Raw genomic sequence first — 17,845 nt, 5'->3', positions numbered from 1 at the left:
AGTTCCAATCCTGGTCAGATCAGTACCCACTCAAAGCTCCGCAGTCGTTTTGATACAATAAGCCATTTTTTGTAAAGACAATGAAGCCAATTTTACTTAGTAACAAGGTAATTACTCAACACACAGACTACAATATACACAAATCACAATAAGCCAACTGGCTGGTTGGCAACAACCGGTACCGACAAAATTCTGCAATTGGATACAAAACATAAAAAAGCCAAAATATAAAAGTTTTTTAATTAAAGATAGAAAGGAAAATGAAAAACTTTACGGGAATAAATATATCTCAAAAGTACTGGAAAAAGAACTAAAACATTTACAGAAGGGATAGTTGGGGATTGTTAATGCGGATTTAGACCGGGTCGCTCTACAATTGACGAGATATTCATAATAAAACTAATAATAAAAACAGGCTGGAAGTTTGATCGTGAGCTTCATCAGATGTTCATAGAGTTTAAACAAATATTTGAGAGTATTCAGGGTTAGACTGTACACAGCGATGCAGTAACTTAGCTTAGCTTTAACAGAGCTTTAACGTAGCTAAAACAGAGAGATGCACTTTTTACTACAACTCTTTAACAAAGATCTGGAGCACATAATCAGAAGCAGAAGTGCAAGAATCGAAAAACCGACTACAGTATATCATTGAGAAGAACCAAACATACTGTTGGCATTTGCAGTCGATCTAATAGAAAACACGAGATTAATGATGAAGGAGAATTTCACCAGGTTCGAGAAGCAAGTAGAGTCTGTCTTTGTGCCTTTCAAAACCTTATAATTTCCAAACAGCTAACAAGACATACAAGGATACAACTCTATAAAACAATCAAATGACCCGTAGTTTTGTATGGTAATAGTAAGCGAAACGTGGACAATAACAAAAACAAACGAAAACAGACTACGTATTTGGGGTAGAAAAATCCTAATTTACTATCCAATTGGGAAACAGGCCACAATTTAACTTGAAAAATGATTTTACTGACAATGTATTGTTATTATATGCTCTCTATTACTTTTATATTAATTATTATTTATTTGATTACTACAATTAATTATTTAATCAAATATCCAATTGTCGCAAATCATACAAAAAAATTAAGAAAAATCTCAGGGTGCCTTTTTATAATATAAAAAAAAGTCTAAATTATCTTATGTTATACTTATCTTCTCTCGTGGTTTCAGTATCTCTTAGTTGATCCTTATCGGGATAAAATAGGAAAAGGAAATAAATAGAAAAATCATAAATAAAAACATACAGTTACTTTTATTATCAAAAGCAATGTTCTGTAAATTTATCAATTAAATTCTGTGGGCATAACTGTCCAAAAGAAACTTTTACCATATAAATTAATCTAATTCAAACAAATATTTACCGCTTTGTTCTTGATACCAGTAATAAAACAAGCTAAACAAACAAATTTGGAATTCGCAAAATTACTTATACTTCCTATTAAATTTTTGAAATGTTGGAATATTAATGCATATGCTTTTACGTAAAAAAAATTAACTTCTGATTATAAAGAAAATCTATCACATAGGTTATTGATTGACCTTTTTGATTCACACACAATGATGTCTCCTTTTGACCCAAACAGCTCCTAATTGTTGATTATGTTAGGCTACCAATCAAAGCCCTCTCCGTTCTCGGTAAACAATCCAGCAGGATACCAGCAACTATTTCTCCAAAGCACAAGCCAGGCCTCTTTTTGCCAGTACTCGTTCAATAAACTCCAAAGCTCTCTCCTCTCTTTCTTTCAACAATAATCTCCTGAGACCCAAGTATCTTTTTTACTTGGTGTCACAAATAATTTTAATAACGATAATTCTTGTAACTTACTCTCTTGGACTTTACAGAATCAAAGAGGTATTTCTTCTCGATTGACTAGGATTCCATTTTCAGCTACTCTCACTATCTAAAACAACCACTAGTACTTGCTTCTGAACTACTCACGAAAACTTTTGACTGCTCTTCCCGAATGCCGGTAACACAATAATCCCTCTTTCCAAAACTATCTGAAAATTCAACCTTCTCTCCTTCCCATTCCAAATTGCCAAACCAATCAGAGACATTTCTTATTCCCCCTTCTTTTTTTCATTCGAAACACTCACTCATACTTTCAAAAATATTCCTACCATCATACTAATTACTTTCGGGAACTTCTACAAAATTTACTCGGGGTTAAACAAAAAGAGATTAAAATTCCAAACTTTCTTTACCTTAATTTTCTAAGAACTAATAATTACATCGGAGACCGGCCCTGGCAAGGTATGGTGAAGTTGTACTGATATTGTACTCCTAGTTTTTACTAAAAACAAGTGGTATTATTAAATAGTTTTTTAAAATTAAAGTGTTTATCTACTAGATACTACTACGTAAGTCATCTATACGTAATTATTACTGTATTATTGTGAAAAGAAAACGTCAAATAATAAATAGACACCACCGTTCAATCATTTTGTGAGGTTAGCTAGCATGCGGTTGGTTTGTCACTTACCAGAGCCGGACTGAAGCTTTCGCCACCGCAGCTAAAATGACTTCACACAATGTAAACACACCTTCCGATCTAACCAGTCCAGTAAATCAACGTTCGAATATCACAAACAGTTATGCATCAGCCGCTTCAAACTCTTTTCCGAGTAAGACCCAAGCAATTGTATTTAGTTGTATCGATAATGCTAAACTGCAGGATTATTTAATTCCGTTGGGCACAATAATCAACCCAAAAAATATTATTTTTTCATCTAGATTTGTATTTGGCAAACAAAACCGTAGTAGATAATTTCATGCAACAACATGGCTCTATAGAAGTACTCGGCGAAGTTGTAACAGCACGGAGACTTGTCTCTCCAGCAGAAAGACTAGTCTTGTCTGGTGTCTGCCCGTCAATTCCTCATCAAGTATTAGTCGAAGAATTACAGAATATTGGTTTAAAGCTTATTTCCCCAATAACATTTCTGAAAATTAGCTCAACTCTTCCCGAATATAGTCACATATTAAGCTTTCGGAGGCAAGTTTATGTAAGCCCTATAACATCACCAATTCCAGATTCTGTTCTAATAAATTTCGACCAAACACCTTACCGCATATTTTTGTCACAAGGTACACTCACCTGCTTTATTTGCAAAAATACAGGACACATATCATCCCAATAAAATAACATTTCAGTAACGGAATCAACTCATATTGATTCAAATAATGAATTACCAAATCAAACAGATCCAACAAGTATATTACACAAGTTACCAAACACTCAGCAGTCATCAAGTTATGCATTATCAAATCCGAGCATATTACCTACACCTACAAATCTCCATGACCAAGAAATTACTAATACTCCTACTCATAGCAACACTTTCAGTCATCCACATTCAGCGGCAATACCGTTTTCACAAACTCCTAAAGCAATATCCTCCAATCTATCAGCACCTCTTCCATTAGATATAACTGCAGAAAACTCCAATAAAACTGATACATCACCACAATTTTCCGAAACAACCATTTCAACCAATCTTACAATCAAAACTTCAAGCTCGACTTCTGTCATTACCAATGAGTCTGCTCCAGTACTTCCAAAGGTAATAAAGCCACAAAATCTAAGTGAAAACTCTAATAGCACTTGCGAAAACGCAAATTCTTCCATAAAACGCAGTATTGGTGAGATCGATACTCCTCCTTCAGACTCAGCAATTTCATCACAAAATCTGTTTGCAAAACCCAAATCTTCTAAACCAAAAAAACCGCGCTCATCTAAAGTCCCATCTACATGGGAAACTCTTGAAAATTTTATTGATAATCATATCCCACCATTCGTTTTAAATTACCACCAATTGTACTTACTGAATGATAATGTCCAAGGCTCCCACGACACTATTAGCGTCGTTAAAGGATTTACAACTGATATGCCTGGTTTACTCTATCTTTTACCAAGCAGCTATCAATATGCAAACGATAGATCTACAAAAACTAAGTTTACAAAACTTCAAAAGAAACTTCTTAACCATTTAGGGAAAGATATTTCTGACTTAGACAGTGACTCTTCTGTAGATAATTGCTCAGTATCATCTAACTCCGAATCTGTTAACAACATTCAACTCGATAATTCAATGGAACATTGATGGATTTTTCCATCGTCTCCCTATGCTACAGCTTCTTTTATCCGAATATTCTCCAGATATTATTTGTCTACAGGAGACAAACTTAAAGACCAATCAGTTGTACAATTCAAAACATTTCACTTGTTTCCGCAAAGACCGTACAGATGCGAGTCGTGCAAGCGGTGGTGTAGCGATACTAGTAAACAAATCCATCGAGGCGGTACAAATTCCAATAGTCAGTGATTTGGAGGCCGTTGCCATCAGAATCACATCTACCAGTTTAGTATCTATTTGCAATGTTTACCTTTCTTGCGACATACAAGTAAGTTCTGATAGCCTCTGCAGGTTATTAGAGCAACTGCCACGTCCTCGTATAATTCTAGGCGACTTTAATGCTCACAACATAATATGGGGTTCAGATCACACATCTGCCAGAGGTTCAAGTATTGCCGATATCTTAGATCAGCTTAATATAAATTTTCTTAATGATGGTAGCCCTACAAGGTTCAATATTTCAACAGGGTATTCCTCGTGCATTAATTTAACACTCTGCGACCCAAATTTAGCTCAATGTTTCAGTTGGGATGCTCAAACCTATACATATGGTAGTGACCACTTTCCAATCCTAATTAGAAACCATAATTATCCCTCATCAGGTCCCATATTCATATCTAAGTGGAGAATAAAAAATGAAAATTGGCAAAAATTCTCCGAATATATCGATAATAATATTTCCAGTTTGGATTTAACAGACGATGTGAACTCGAATGTAGAGCAGTTTAATCAACTTATCTTAAGCGCCGCCCACAAATTTATTGGTAAATCTAAATCTGTTAAAGGCCGATGTCCTGTACCATGGTGGAATGATAGTTGTGCTACATCAATCCGTGAAAGTAAATCAGCCCTAAACCGATACAAAAAACATAAAACACCCGAAAATAAATTAAAATTCAAAATGCTAAAAGCAAAGGCACAGCTAACTGTCAAAACTGCTAAACGATCTTCATGGAACAAATACGCATCGGAAATTAATAGCAATACCCCCCTCTCTGATGTCTGGAACAAAGTTAGGAAAATATCTGGTTTACACACTTCATATAACTTCACGGGGCTAAAAGAAAATAATAATTTCATAACATCGAGCAGCGATATTGCAAACATTTTTGGAAGAATCTATCAAGGCCACTCATCGAATCAACAGTATACCGCCAATTTTCTCAAAGCCAAAGAATTCGCCGAACAAAATCCCATTTATCCGTTTGAAGCACAAAATAATTCATTAAACCATCCCATCTCTTTTCAAGAGATAAACTCATCTATTCCTAACTTGAAGGACTCTAGTCCTGGGCCTGATGATGTTCCTTCAGCATTTCTGAAACATCTCCCTGCTTCAGCCATAACGTATCTCTTAAACATGTTCAACAGAATTTGGCTTCACCAACAATGGCCAGCTATTTGGTCAAATGCAATAGTCATTCCTCTCCTAAAAACTAATAAACCTAAATATGACCCAGAATCATATCGACCCATATCTCTGACATCGACAATCTGCAAATTACTAGAAAATATTGTTAACTCCAGGCTCTCATGGGTTTTAGAAAATTCTAATTTCTTAATCTCCGAACAAAATGGCTTTAGAAAAGATCGGTCAACCACAGACAACATTTTAGACTTGGAAAGTGAAATACATGAAGCTCTTGCTACAAACCAAAAATGTGTTGCTATATTTTTTGATTTAGAACGTGCATTTAATAAAGCTTGGAAGTACAACATTTTGAGACAACTTCATAAATGGAATATTCAAGGTCACTGCCTTGCTTTCATCCAAAACTTTTTAAATAACAGATCTTTTCAAGTAAAAATAAATAATATCTTTTCAAATATTTATAGTTTGGAAAATGGTACACCCCAAGGATCCATACTCAGTCCAACACTATTTCTGGTAGCAATAAATGACATCATCAAAAACATTCAAGCACCCTTACAGGCTCGTTTATACGCTGATGACCTAGTGGTATCTATTAAAGGTAAAAATATTTCATCAATGTCGTCAATTCTTCAAAACTTTTAGATACTCTCGAAAATTGGTCCAACTTTACAGGTTTTCAATTTTCAATAGAAAAATCAATAGAAGTTGTATTCTCTTCAAGCCCCTTGCCACAACCTCCTAACCTAAGAATGTATGAGAAACAGCTGGAGTTTAGAGATCACCACAAATTCTTGGGTTTAATCTTCAATTCAAAGTTAACATGGAAAAATCACATCTCACAACTCATCCTTTCCTGTAATAAAAGATTAAATGTATTAAGATCTCTCTGTAATAAAAACTGGGGCTCAGACCAATCCACTCTACTCCTCCTGTATAAATCTTTAATACGTTCTAAGCTAGATTATGGAGCAATTGCCTATTCCACTGCTAATCAATCTCTACTGAAATCATTAGATATTATTCATAATAAAAGTCTTAGATTAATCCTAGGGGCTTTCCCAACTACGCCTGTATCCAGTATTTATGCTCTTTTAGGAGAACCATCGCTACATCACCGCCGCATGTACCTCGCTCTATCACATGCAGCCTCAGTTGCTTGCAATATTTCAAAGCCAATATATCAAAACACTTTTACAAACAAATATGTAAACATATTCCAAGATATTCGCTATACTAAAAAACCATATTACGAAAGAATTAAATCCATACTTCAAAACCTAAACATTAATTTTCCGGAGGTTTTCTCCTCGGATATTAAGATGCGTCTAAGTTCGAAGACGGTGTGGAGGCATCAATCGTTTCTTCAGAAAACAATCTTCTTTTCCGTTTACCCCCAGCATGTAGCACATTTTCAGCTGAACTTTACGCCATATACCGTGCTGTGAAACTTCTTAACGAGCTCACACTCACCAAAGCCCTGATCATAACAGATTCCCTTAGCTCTCTAAACTCATTAAAACACATTTTTCCGAAACATCCTTTTGAAAAGTTGCTAAAATACCAGCTTTCCCAAGCTCATGAACATGGAAAAAGCGTTCAATTTGTATGGGTTCCCTCACACGTCGGAATAACAGGAAATGAAGAAGCTGACAGGACTGCACGAGAGGCAATTTTAAGTGATTTTTCGGAGCCGATAGACAAGTGTGTTTCCAGTGACTTAAAAGCTTATTTTAAAAATAAAGTGTTGTGTTTGTGGCGAAATGAGTGGTCTCAATCTAATTCTAAGTTAAATAAAATAAAAAATAATGTGTCTCAGTGGTTTCCATCGTCGCGCAATAGACGAGAACAAATTGCGGTTGCGCGTTTACGTCTAGGACATACCAGGTTAACGCACTCTTACCTTTTCACAAAGAGTAATCCACCTATATGCGATCAGTGTAACGTCCGATTAACAGTCGAACACTTTTTAATAGTTTGTAGTAAATATGACCAAGAAAGACAGCGCTACAAGATCCCAAACGCTCTACCACAGGCTCTAGGTCAAAACTATTCCTGCGACAATATAGTTAATTATCTAAAATCCATAAACATTCTGTACAACCTGTAGTTGTTTACTTTTGTTATTTATATTTTGTTCCGTCGCTAATAACCTTTTGGTGGATGCGACTTCTTTTTCTAATAAAAAAAAAATAATAATTACATCTACCTGTGGTTTTACATTTCCCGTAAACAATCTGTTTAAAATACTAATCCTAAATAACTTTCACTTCACTTTTATTTACAAAAATATTTTTAATATTCTTCATGGAAAAATTCATTAAGGAGAAACCACTTTGCGTTGAAAGCTAACTTCTAATAAATATTTACAAATGAATATACAGGGTGTATCAAATTTATGTGCCCGCGTTATATTATAAAAACTAAAATTTTTATTCTATCTTTGATTGATAAATTGAAACACAATAGTATAAACATTTTCAATTTCTTTGCAACACGAAAATGCAGCAGCTGCATAATGCTCTGGTTAAACCGGAGAGTGCAGGAAGAGTCTATACCGGTTTCGGAGGTCTTTTCCCCTCATCAGTAGTCCCATATCCTCTTCTCTCTGATTTCCCCAGGCATCACACTTTGGGCCCATCCGAATTGTAAAGAAAGAAATGTCACGGATGAACTAGAGCCATCTATCGTTTAAAATTCTCTCATATTAATTTCCTCGTCTTCTTGTATGATTTATAAATTTTGAAAATCTCAGGAAGTGTAACCAAAGAAAGTATTCCACCTGTTGTCAATCTGGTGGTATGGGAACGATATTTATTGTCGTTTTCTGTGCTACTTCGATTGATAACTTACTTTGATTTTATTGACGTTTCGACTTCAAGTTCGGATCGGATGTCATTATCTAAATACCTTTACATAAATACGTCAAATAAATAGGTTCAGAACAATATTAGGAAAAATTCTAAAAAAGACTTTTGACCTTTACTGGATGAAGAAGCACGACAATATAGGGTTAGAACTAACAAAGAGCTTAAAGATTTATACCTTAAAAACTATACCCAGACGCATTCTTATGAAAGAAAAAAACAGTAAGGCGGCTAGTATGGGAAGAAATCTTAACTGGAAGACCACGTGGATGCTCTTCACTCCGGTGCCGACATAATATAGCAGGGGACCAACAGATTCGCTGCCGATAACGAGCCAGCGCGTGATATGGTTACTTTAGTCAGGTGCCGTTCGACAAAATGGCTCCCAGCCAAGTTCCATAGCCGATAGGCAACGAATAGGGTAAAGCTATGGGCGTGATGAATTGGACAATGACTTTTCAAGACAGATAGGAATGGAGGCGTTTTGTCGAATCGTCTAAAACCCACGAAGAGTTGTGAATCCACGGAGTAAGTATGTAAAAATAACGGAAAGCACTGAAAATTATATATAAAAAAAGATAGGATTATCCCTATGAAAGCAATGACGATGGCATGCCTAGAATCAGCTTTTTTGTCTAAATTCCCCGGATGTATTCTTTAAATTTCGGTAATGTGCCTTTAATTCATACGTTTCTTTTGGGTACATTTTTATGTTTTGCTCATGCTTTATAATACTAAATCAAGTCAATTTTATGAGTATGTTTCTGAGTACCAATTAAGAAACTTTTAATATAGGCCTGGGTCCCGCGTACCAAAAAAAGTTTATTAGTAACAATCTGAAAATTTGTTAATATATTAACAGTGTCTAGTCGGACAAACTTTGATGTATGGGAACACTGGAACAGGGGAAGTTTTAATTGTGGAACGTGATTTTATTTGTGGAACGTGTCATCCTGACAAGTTTATGATTGTGAAAACTAGCAGGTTGTTTTTTAAATTAATTCAGTAGCAAGCTCTATATTATATATGAGAAAATGTTTGTCCGACAAATATGTTGGGAATTTTAATAATTCCGACACGTAGAACATGTTAAATGAGAGCAATTATGTTGTTGATAAATAATAGCAGTCTGATTTTTGCACATGAGAGTGTAATGAAAGAGTAACAAATCAATTGAAAGTTCTGTTCGACAAAATACATGGGACGTTTTCGTAGTCTGAAGTTCAAAACCTGTAACTTGTTCCACAATTAAAACTTCCCCTGTTCCAGTGTTCCCGTTCATCAAAGTTTGTCCGACTAGATACCGTTAAGCTATTAACAAATTTTTAGCTTGCTATTAAATAAACTTTTTTTTGGTACGCGGGATCCAGGTATAATGGGTCGTTTTCACGTCTTATTGTACGTTTTGTGTGTCATACAAAACGTACGACAAAACGTACGTTTCGTCCAGTGTATAATGTGGCGTGTAAACAGCAAAACGTACGTCTTGTCGAATCGAAAAACGTATAGGATTTGTCCTATCACACAAAACGTACAATAAGACGTAGCGTAAAACAGCAAAACGTACGTCTTGTCGAATCGAAAAAATTAAATCCGCTTATTGACAAAACGTATGTTTTGTATGACACGCAAAACCTACAATAATACGTAGCGTGAAAACGACCCTTTATAGTAACTGTAAAGACTCATAGTGTTTCGATTTTCCTATAGATGACACATATTTTCATTTCTGTTTTTTTTTTCAGTTACTATTGTCCAACCGGCAATTCTTTTCAAGCAGCTAAAAGTGGAAGGATTTGATAACGGCAGATGGACAGATAGATTCCCAGAAGCTGTTAAACAATATTTACAATGGATACGCGAAGGAAAAATTAAATACGAGGAAACTGTTACCGTTGGTTTCGAAAACACTTTCAAAGCATTTTTGGGGATGCTTAAGGGTGAAAATCGAGGAAAAGCTGTAGTTAAACTATAGAAATAAATTATTAAACATTGTACAAGAAACTACTGTCATTCAAACTTTAACTGTTTAAGTTTTAGAAACAATCATAAATAATGATTCAGTATACATGGATTTTAATTAATAATAATGTTAACAATGTGTACTTGTTACCTATGTATGAAAAATAAAAATAAAATGGTATTTTTTATTGTAAATTTTCTTTCTAAGAAACAAAAGGTCTTACTGGAAAATCAAAAACGAAAAATAACCATTTTTTCTTAACAATAATTCTAATATAGGTACTAAACTACTAAAGAACTTATAATCAAAGCAATATATGAAAACATATAATTTGTAATAATGGATTAACCAAAATTTTCTCATATTATAATAGGTGATTTTGGCCCGTCGCCATGCTACTGGTAATACAATCAAGTGCCTTCTACAGTCACTGCCCACTGCACTCAATTTTTTGTGACATCCTCCTATGCTATCGTATCTCCTTTCAATTTTGTCTGAAAACCTATATTTTTTTCTGATTCCCTAAATTTTTTCTGGGACCCTCCAATTTTATCTGATAGCCTCTATTTTTTTTGTGACACTTATTTTTTATATATATTTTTTATTTTATAGCTCGAGAAGGACTGGATTTTTTTTATTTAATGTCGTCCGAACCACTGGGGTTATAAACGACAACAATCGAAAATACATTATTAAAAATAAACAGTTATTACAATATTAAGTAAATACATATGAACAAAAGAAACCTGGAAAATTTGTAGTATAATTAAATGTCCTTTATTCCTATTTCCGTTAAAAACTTGATGATATTTTTATCGTCTCCAAGAAGCTCAGATATGTCTTTGGGAAGTTTAAGTTTACTTCTCGTTTGCTGGTATTTTTGACAGTCGGATAATATATGTTTAATTGTTACATTTGTTTGACACTGCTGGCAGAATGGAGGATTGTCTCTAGTTATTTTGTAGAGATGTGTATGACGGGTGTGACCAAGTCGGAGCCGAGTGAAGATAACTTGTTTTTTCCTAGGTAAGAAAAGGCCTGTTTTTGTACAGCGTTGCCTTTAATTTGTTTTAATTTTTCGGAGCACTGCGACCATTTCTTATGCCACGCACTACTAACTACGTTTTTAAGACACAATTTCACATCACCTGTCACAATTTTATTTAGATGAACTTGATCACTTATTGCTGCTTTGTGAGCTAGGCGGTCCACAACCTCGTTACCGTGTACTAAAATGTGGGATGGAACCCAGATTAATACCACGTGTTTGTTTTCCTTTGCAGCACGTTGAAGTTCTTGATAAATGTCTTTATGAATAGGGTTGCAGGAATATATGTTTTGAATGTCACCAAGGGCGTTCATTGAGTCCGTTATGATTGTGTAATTTCTCTGGTTCGATTTGTTAATGAATTTTAAAGCATCAAGGATTGCATACAGCTCTGCATTGGAAATAGTCCAGTTGTTATGCAGGTTAAATGTAGCATTATGGGTATTGCAAAAAATTGCTGCCCCCACTCCGCCCGCTGATTTTGATGCATCTGTGTATATCTGTTGGTAGTTGCTAAATCTATCCGTAATCTCTTTGAAATGATTTAATATTATGGTTGGATGGGATTCATGTTTATTAAATCTTGACAGATTAGTAATAATTCGTGGTTTCTTTACAGTCCATGGAGGAGGAGGGTTTTCGGCAGGATGATATATGGTCGGGAATGTTATATGATATTTTTGCAATAATCGGTTGATTCGTTCATAGAAAGGCGGATTGCATTGAGGGTGAGATGATAAGTACTGATTAAAACGATTTGTATGCACATTATGATAAACTGGGTTATCTGGAGAGGATAGAACTTTACAAGCAAACGACAAACTCAAAAAATCTCGTCTAAATTCTAGGGGGGTTCGCCCTGACTCACTGCATATACTCAGTATGGGACTTGTTCGAAAAGCGCCCAAAGCGACTCGCAATCCCGTATTTTGAATGACATCTAGTTCTAAGGACTGGATTTATTTGGCTACTTTTGATTTTTAAATATTTCTGGAAGTCTAAGGAAGAAGAGCTTTACATGTCCCATCAGATATCAAATTTTATTAGATGTACAGTGATATATAGATTTGTGTAAAAAACGTGCTCCTTGCTTATAGTCCAGAAAGCCACTGCGCATCCGCTAGGAAAAATATTCTAATTCGAATTTTTTGCACAATCTTACTCAAAAAGGACCCCTTTTAACAAATTTGCATGTTTCCAGGACCAAAATTTGGTCAAAAATTTTTTAAACGTTTTTTTTTGTTTTTTTCCTAAAATTATTTTTTTTGCATGGAACAAAATTTTTTTAGGTTTATTGGATCATTCCAAACAGAAAAGGTCTTTAGTGACTTTTCTCTAAAGTTGATAGTTTTTGATATATTTATATAAGCGATTAAAAATTGAAAAATTGCGAAATCGGCCATTTTTACCCTCAAAAACTATGTGAAAAACTAAAAATTTGAATATTGCCAAGGTAGGTAGATATTCTTTAAACATCGATTGATGAAATCCCGAAGAGTTTTTTTGCAATAGAGTATTCAAAACTCCTTTGATTTTTAATTGCTAATCAAGCGTGCGAGACACTATTTTCCACCGTTGCATGTGTATGCAGTATGGTGCAAATGAAAGGAATAAATTCGTTATTTCGTAAACCGGCGACTTTAAGGAGAAATCCCGAAACAGGTCGATTTTTATTTTTAAGTTATGATATTGTGACATATATGGTATACTACTGACGTCATCCATCTAGGTGTGATGACGTAATCGATGATTTTTTTAAATGAGAATAGGAGTCGTGTGCTAGCTCATTTGAAAGGTTCTTCAATTCTCTATTCAGTAATATAAACATTTACATAATTATTTATACAGGGTGTCCAATAATTTATTTTTTTTGTCAATTTTCCAAATGATTTAATTTAATAAAAATTTTTTGGATACCCTGTATAAACAATTATGTACATGTTTATATTACTGAATAGAGAATTGAAGAACCTTTCAAATGAGCTAGCACGCGACCCGTATTCTCATTTAAAAAAATCATCGATTACGTCATCACGCCCAGATGGATGACGTCACTATATATGCCACAATATCATAACTTAAAAATAAAAACCGACCTGTTTTGGGATTTTTCCTTAAAGTTGCCGGTTTACGAAATAACGAATTTATTCCTTTCATTTGCACCATAGTGTCGGTGGAAAATAGTGTCGCGCACGCTTGATTAGCAATTAAAAAACAAAGGAGTTTTGAACATTGTATTGCAAAAAACTCTTCGGGATTTCATCAATCGATGTTTAAAGAATATCTAGCTACCTTGGCAACATTCAAATTTTCAGTGTTTCACATAGTTTTTGAGGGTTAAAATGGCCGATTGCGCAATTTTTCAATTTTTAATCGCTTATATGTCAAAAACTATGAACTTTAGAGAAAAGTCACTAAAGACCTTTTCTGTTTGAAATTATCCAAAAAACCTAAAAAAAATTTGTTCCATGCAAAAAAAAATAATTTTAGGAAAAAAAAACAAAAAAAAAAACGTTTAAAAAATGTTTGACCAACTTTTGGTCCTGGCAACATGCAAATTTGTTAAAAGGGGTCCTTTTTGAGTAAGATTGTGCAAAAAATCCGAATTAGATTATTTTTCCTAGCGGATGCGCAGAGGCTTTCTGGACTATTAAGAATATCTTTATTTTTGACAATATCGAACATTAATATACAGAAAATATGTTATAATTAAAAATAATTTTAAAACATTGTTTACTTACGTACAAAAACAAAAATTATTTTTTAACATTTTCTCTGCGAAAAAGTTGAAAATTCAAGTTTATACAATAATGGAATATATTTTAATAGTTATAAATTTAATGAAACAATTCTAAATAACACATTTAGATCAAATAAAGTGCCAAAAGCATGGAGTTAGAGCAGTTTTAGTGACGTAAATCTAAACGAGGATAATAAAACTATGTATATATAACAATAACGTTGTTGTTTCTAGTATTTTCTATACAATTCCATCACATTTTCTCACATTTTAAACCTTCCTTGGACTTCTACAAATGTTTTAAAATCGAAATTAGCTAATTCGATTCAGTCATTCTGGAGCATTCTTTTCTTTGCGAGCCTTTCTTGAACATTTTTTAATGTTACGTATTTCCGTTATTTTTTTATGTTATGTATTTAATGTTATGTATTTTTTAATGTTATGTAAAATCGAATCCTGCGTATTTGCAGTTGATATTGTTATTGTGGTAAGAACTGAAAGAGCTCTGGAGGAGAACATAAGAATCTGAGAGGCAGAATTAAAAAATTTCAATCTAATAATTAATATGGAAAAAACAAAAGTAATGGCAATTTCCAAGAATTATGTTAACCTAAATATTGAAATCCAAGGCAAAAAAATAGAACAGGTAGATACATTTAAATACCTTGGAATAATTTTAAATAAGAAGGTGACACAAGAAGACGAAATTGGAAATAGGATAAAAGCAGCCACAAGAACATATCATTCGCTGTATAAAAACTTCTTAAATAAAAAATAAATAACAAGGAAAACCAAAATAATAATATTTAAGATAATTTACGTACCTATCACAATATATAAAGCAGAGAATTGGGTATTAAACGACAAACAAGAAAAGAGATTGCAAGCCGCAGAAATGAGATATTTAAGAAAAGTCGTGGGAGCTAGGAGAACCGATAAAAGACGTAGAGAAGACATTAAAAGAGAATTAAAAGTAAAATCATTAAAGGAAAAAATTCATGAAAAGAAATTAAAATGGACTGGTCACTTATTTAGAATGAACGACGGCAGACAGGTTAAAATGATATGGGAAGCGAGGCCGATAGGGAAAAACAGCAGAGGCCGACCAAGGAAAACGTGGAATACCAGTGTGATAGAAATATTGCAGAATAGAGGAAAATCGTGGCAGGAAGCCAAAGAATTAGCTAGGGACCGAAAAAAGTGGCGTAAGTTCGCAGAGAATAAGGAGTAAAGAAGACACCTTGACACCTTACGGTATAAGAGGATCATCGATGTTATGTTATGTATTTCCGGTTTTGTTACCTATATGGAATGGAGGCGTGGACAATGACCGCAACATTAATGAAAAAACTAGAGGTCTTCGAAATGTAGGCTTATCGACGTATATAACGTACATATATTCTGGACCATAGAGGTGACCAACGAGGAGGTACTATGCCGGATATGTATGAATATGTAATTATAAAGAAAACAAAGTTGGAATACTTATGTAACATTATGAGGCACAATAAATATAGAGTACTACAGCTAATTATCCAAGGGGAAATAGACAGCAGAAGGGCTCCAGGGAGGAGGATACATTCCTTCGCAATGACTTGGATTATAATCTGCCGAACTATTCATATCTCCCGCAAAAAAAAATGGTTTTGGATAACAAGATTTTATTATATAAGACTTATGGGATCCAGTTATGGGGCACAAATAAACAAGTTACAAAGATTCCAAAATAAAATGCTGCGCACAACATCCCGCTGCTGTGAGTCGGCACAACATCTCCCTCGAATCAAAAGAAAGAAATCTGACGGATTAAGGTTCGGAGAATGAGCAGTATACTCAATAAATCCTCTACGTCCAATCCATCGATATGGAAAATTCGCGGATATATAAGCCTACCTTAAACAATTTCTATCCGAAAATTAAACTTTTGGATGCCGTTCTAACACGATCACTATAGTAGGGGTAGAAAGTATGCTAAATTTGCAGTTACTCAAGCGTTATGGGGACCTAATGGGTTGTGAAGATTGGGTCCTAAAACCAAAAAAGTTAAGTAAAGTTTTTCATTTAAGTGGAGACCTTCCATTTTTTAATTTAATGTTCCATTACCAACAATCGTTTGTTCCGATTATAGTTCCACCTATCCATAATTCGAAAAAATGTCTCGAATAAAAGTGACTTGTTTTTAAGAAAGAATCCAAATCTGCAGTAAAAAAGGGGCCCCTATTTATTATTTTAAAGTAACCCCCCACCCCGCCTCCGTGGGAGTTCATGTTTGATGTCATTCGATATATTTTCCAAAAATATTGAATACTTGTATTTTGCAGTTTTTCGATCTGACGTTTATTTCTCGAAATATTCGCTTTTTGCTTGTGAAACATTGTGACTCCCATTTCCTTACGCCCCGCTCAAACCATCAGATGTTTTAAATATACACTGTTATGCATGTACTTAACTTACCTTATCTTAATCTAACGATTTCGAGTTTTTCTAAGGATAGATGTTTTTTCGGACCCACCTTAACGAACTCCCCTGTATTAATATCCAATATATGGTAGGGGTACATTTACATGGTACAAGATTTCTCCCTATATCATAATCTGAAGCGCTCGAGTAACTGCAAAAATCCCCGTTAGGGCTCCCCTACAACTATTAGACGAGCGGCACATCCCCAAGAAAACGCTTATTTCTCGAGATACTGACCACGATGAGGTGAATGGCTAATTTTAGTCATACTTTATGTTTTTCATGGTGCTGAAAACAAAAATGAGGTTTATTTTAAATTTTAAGTGGGGGAACATTGTCAAAACCGCAGTTTTACCCTAAAAATAAAAAAAATAAAATCACGTTTTTTTGCGTTTACCTCACTACCACTCTGTTCCATTTTAAAATATTTTTTTCTGAAATTTTTACAGTGTATAGTTCTCACCTTTCTGAAGACAATGGTACATGCTTCAAGCTTTCAGTCTTTTTCTAATAAAAGTTATGAATTTTTTAAAGTAAAATAATATGGTATAACTAGACCCAAACCCAGATATCCAAAGTAAAAGTTATCCTTCAACACCAAATTCTTCTATATGGTCCACATAATGTTCAGAAAAATTCACACCAAGTTGAGCGTCGGGTTTGGGGGGAAAGGGGGGAGAAATCGGTAAATTTGTAGTTTTTTATGTTTTTCGTCAATATTTCTAAAAATATGCGGATTAGCATGAACAACCTTCTATACAAAAATATTCTACATTAAATTTTAAATTAAAAAAAACCCTATGCATAATCCTTCAAAAATAAACGGTTCCAAAGTTGCGAAGGTAGTATAGTATAATTGGTCCAAATAAAGGCCTAACTTAGACATCCAAAGTGAAATTTTTTTCTCCAACACTAAATTGTTTTGTATGGTCCACATATTGTTCAGTAAAAAGTTACACCATTTTGAGCATCCGGTTTGGGGGGAGATGGGGGAGAAGTCGGTAAATTAGTAGTTGTTTTACGTTTTTCGTCAATATTTCTAAAACTATGCTTTAGAGTTAACAACGTTAACAATGTAAACAAAACAATAATTGAAAACCCACTTACCCTAGGGGTGGTAAGACTAAGTGACCTTGCGTCAGAGAAAAGTAATTAAATCACCCTCAAGATTCACGACCCCTGCCCCTCAAAAAAAATTTCTGGATTCGCCACTGATTGTATTTTAATGCAAAGTTTCATGAAT

General features: G+C 34.2%; 1 protein-coding gene across 1 annotated transcript in view; it reads left to right on the top strand.

The window, feature by feature from the left end:
- The window catches only part of LOC114337758 (prostaglandin reductase 1), a 67,723-nt gene extending 57,175 nt beyond the window's left edge, over positions 1 to 10,548 (top strand). Inside the window, exon 7 of the mRNA XM_028288292.1 lies at positions 10,137 to 10,548. Within this exon, the coding sequence (XP_028144093.1) occupies positions 10,137 to 10,366 (230 nt within the window). The 3' untranslated portion in view covers positions 10,367 to 10,548. The remainder of the gene's footprint in view (positions 1 to 10,136) is intronic.
- Positions 10,549 to 17,845: the final 7,297 nt, after the last annotated feature.

The sequence above is a fragment of the Diabrotica virgifera genome, chromosome 5 (genome assembly GCF_917563875.1).
Source record: "Diabrotica virgifera virgifera chromosome 5, PGI_DIABVI_V3a".
In the NCBI taxonomy this organism is placed as follows: Eukaryota; Metazoa; Arthropoda; class Insecta; order Coleoptera; family Chrysomelidae; genus Diabrotica; species Diabrotica virgifera.
This window is presented reverse-complemented; position numbering and strand designations above follow the sequence as displayed.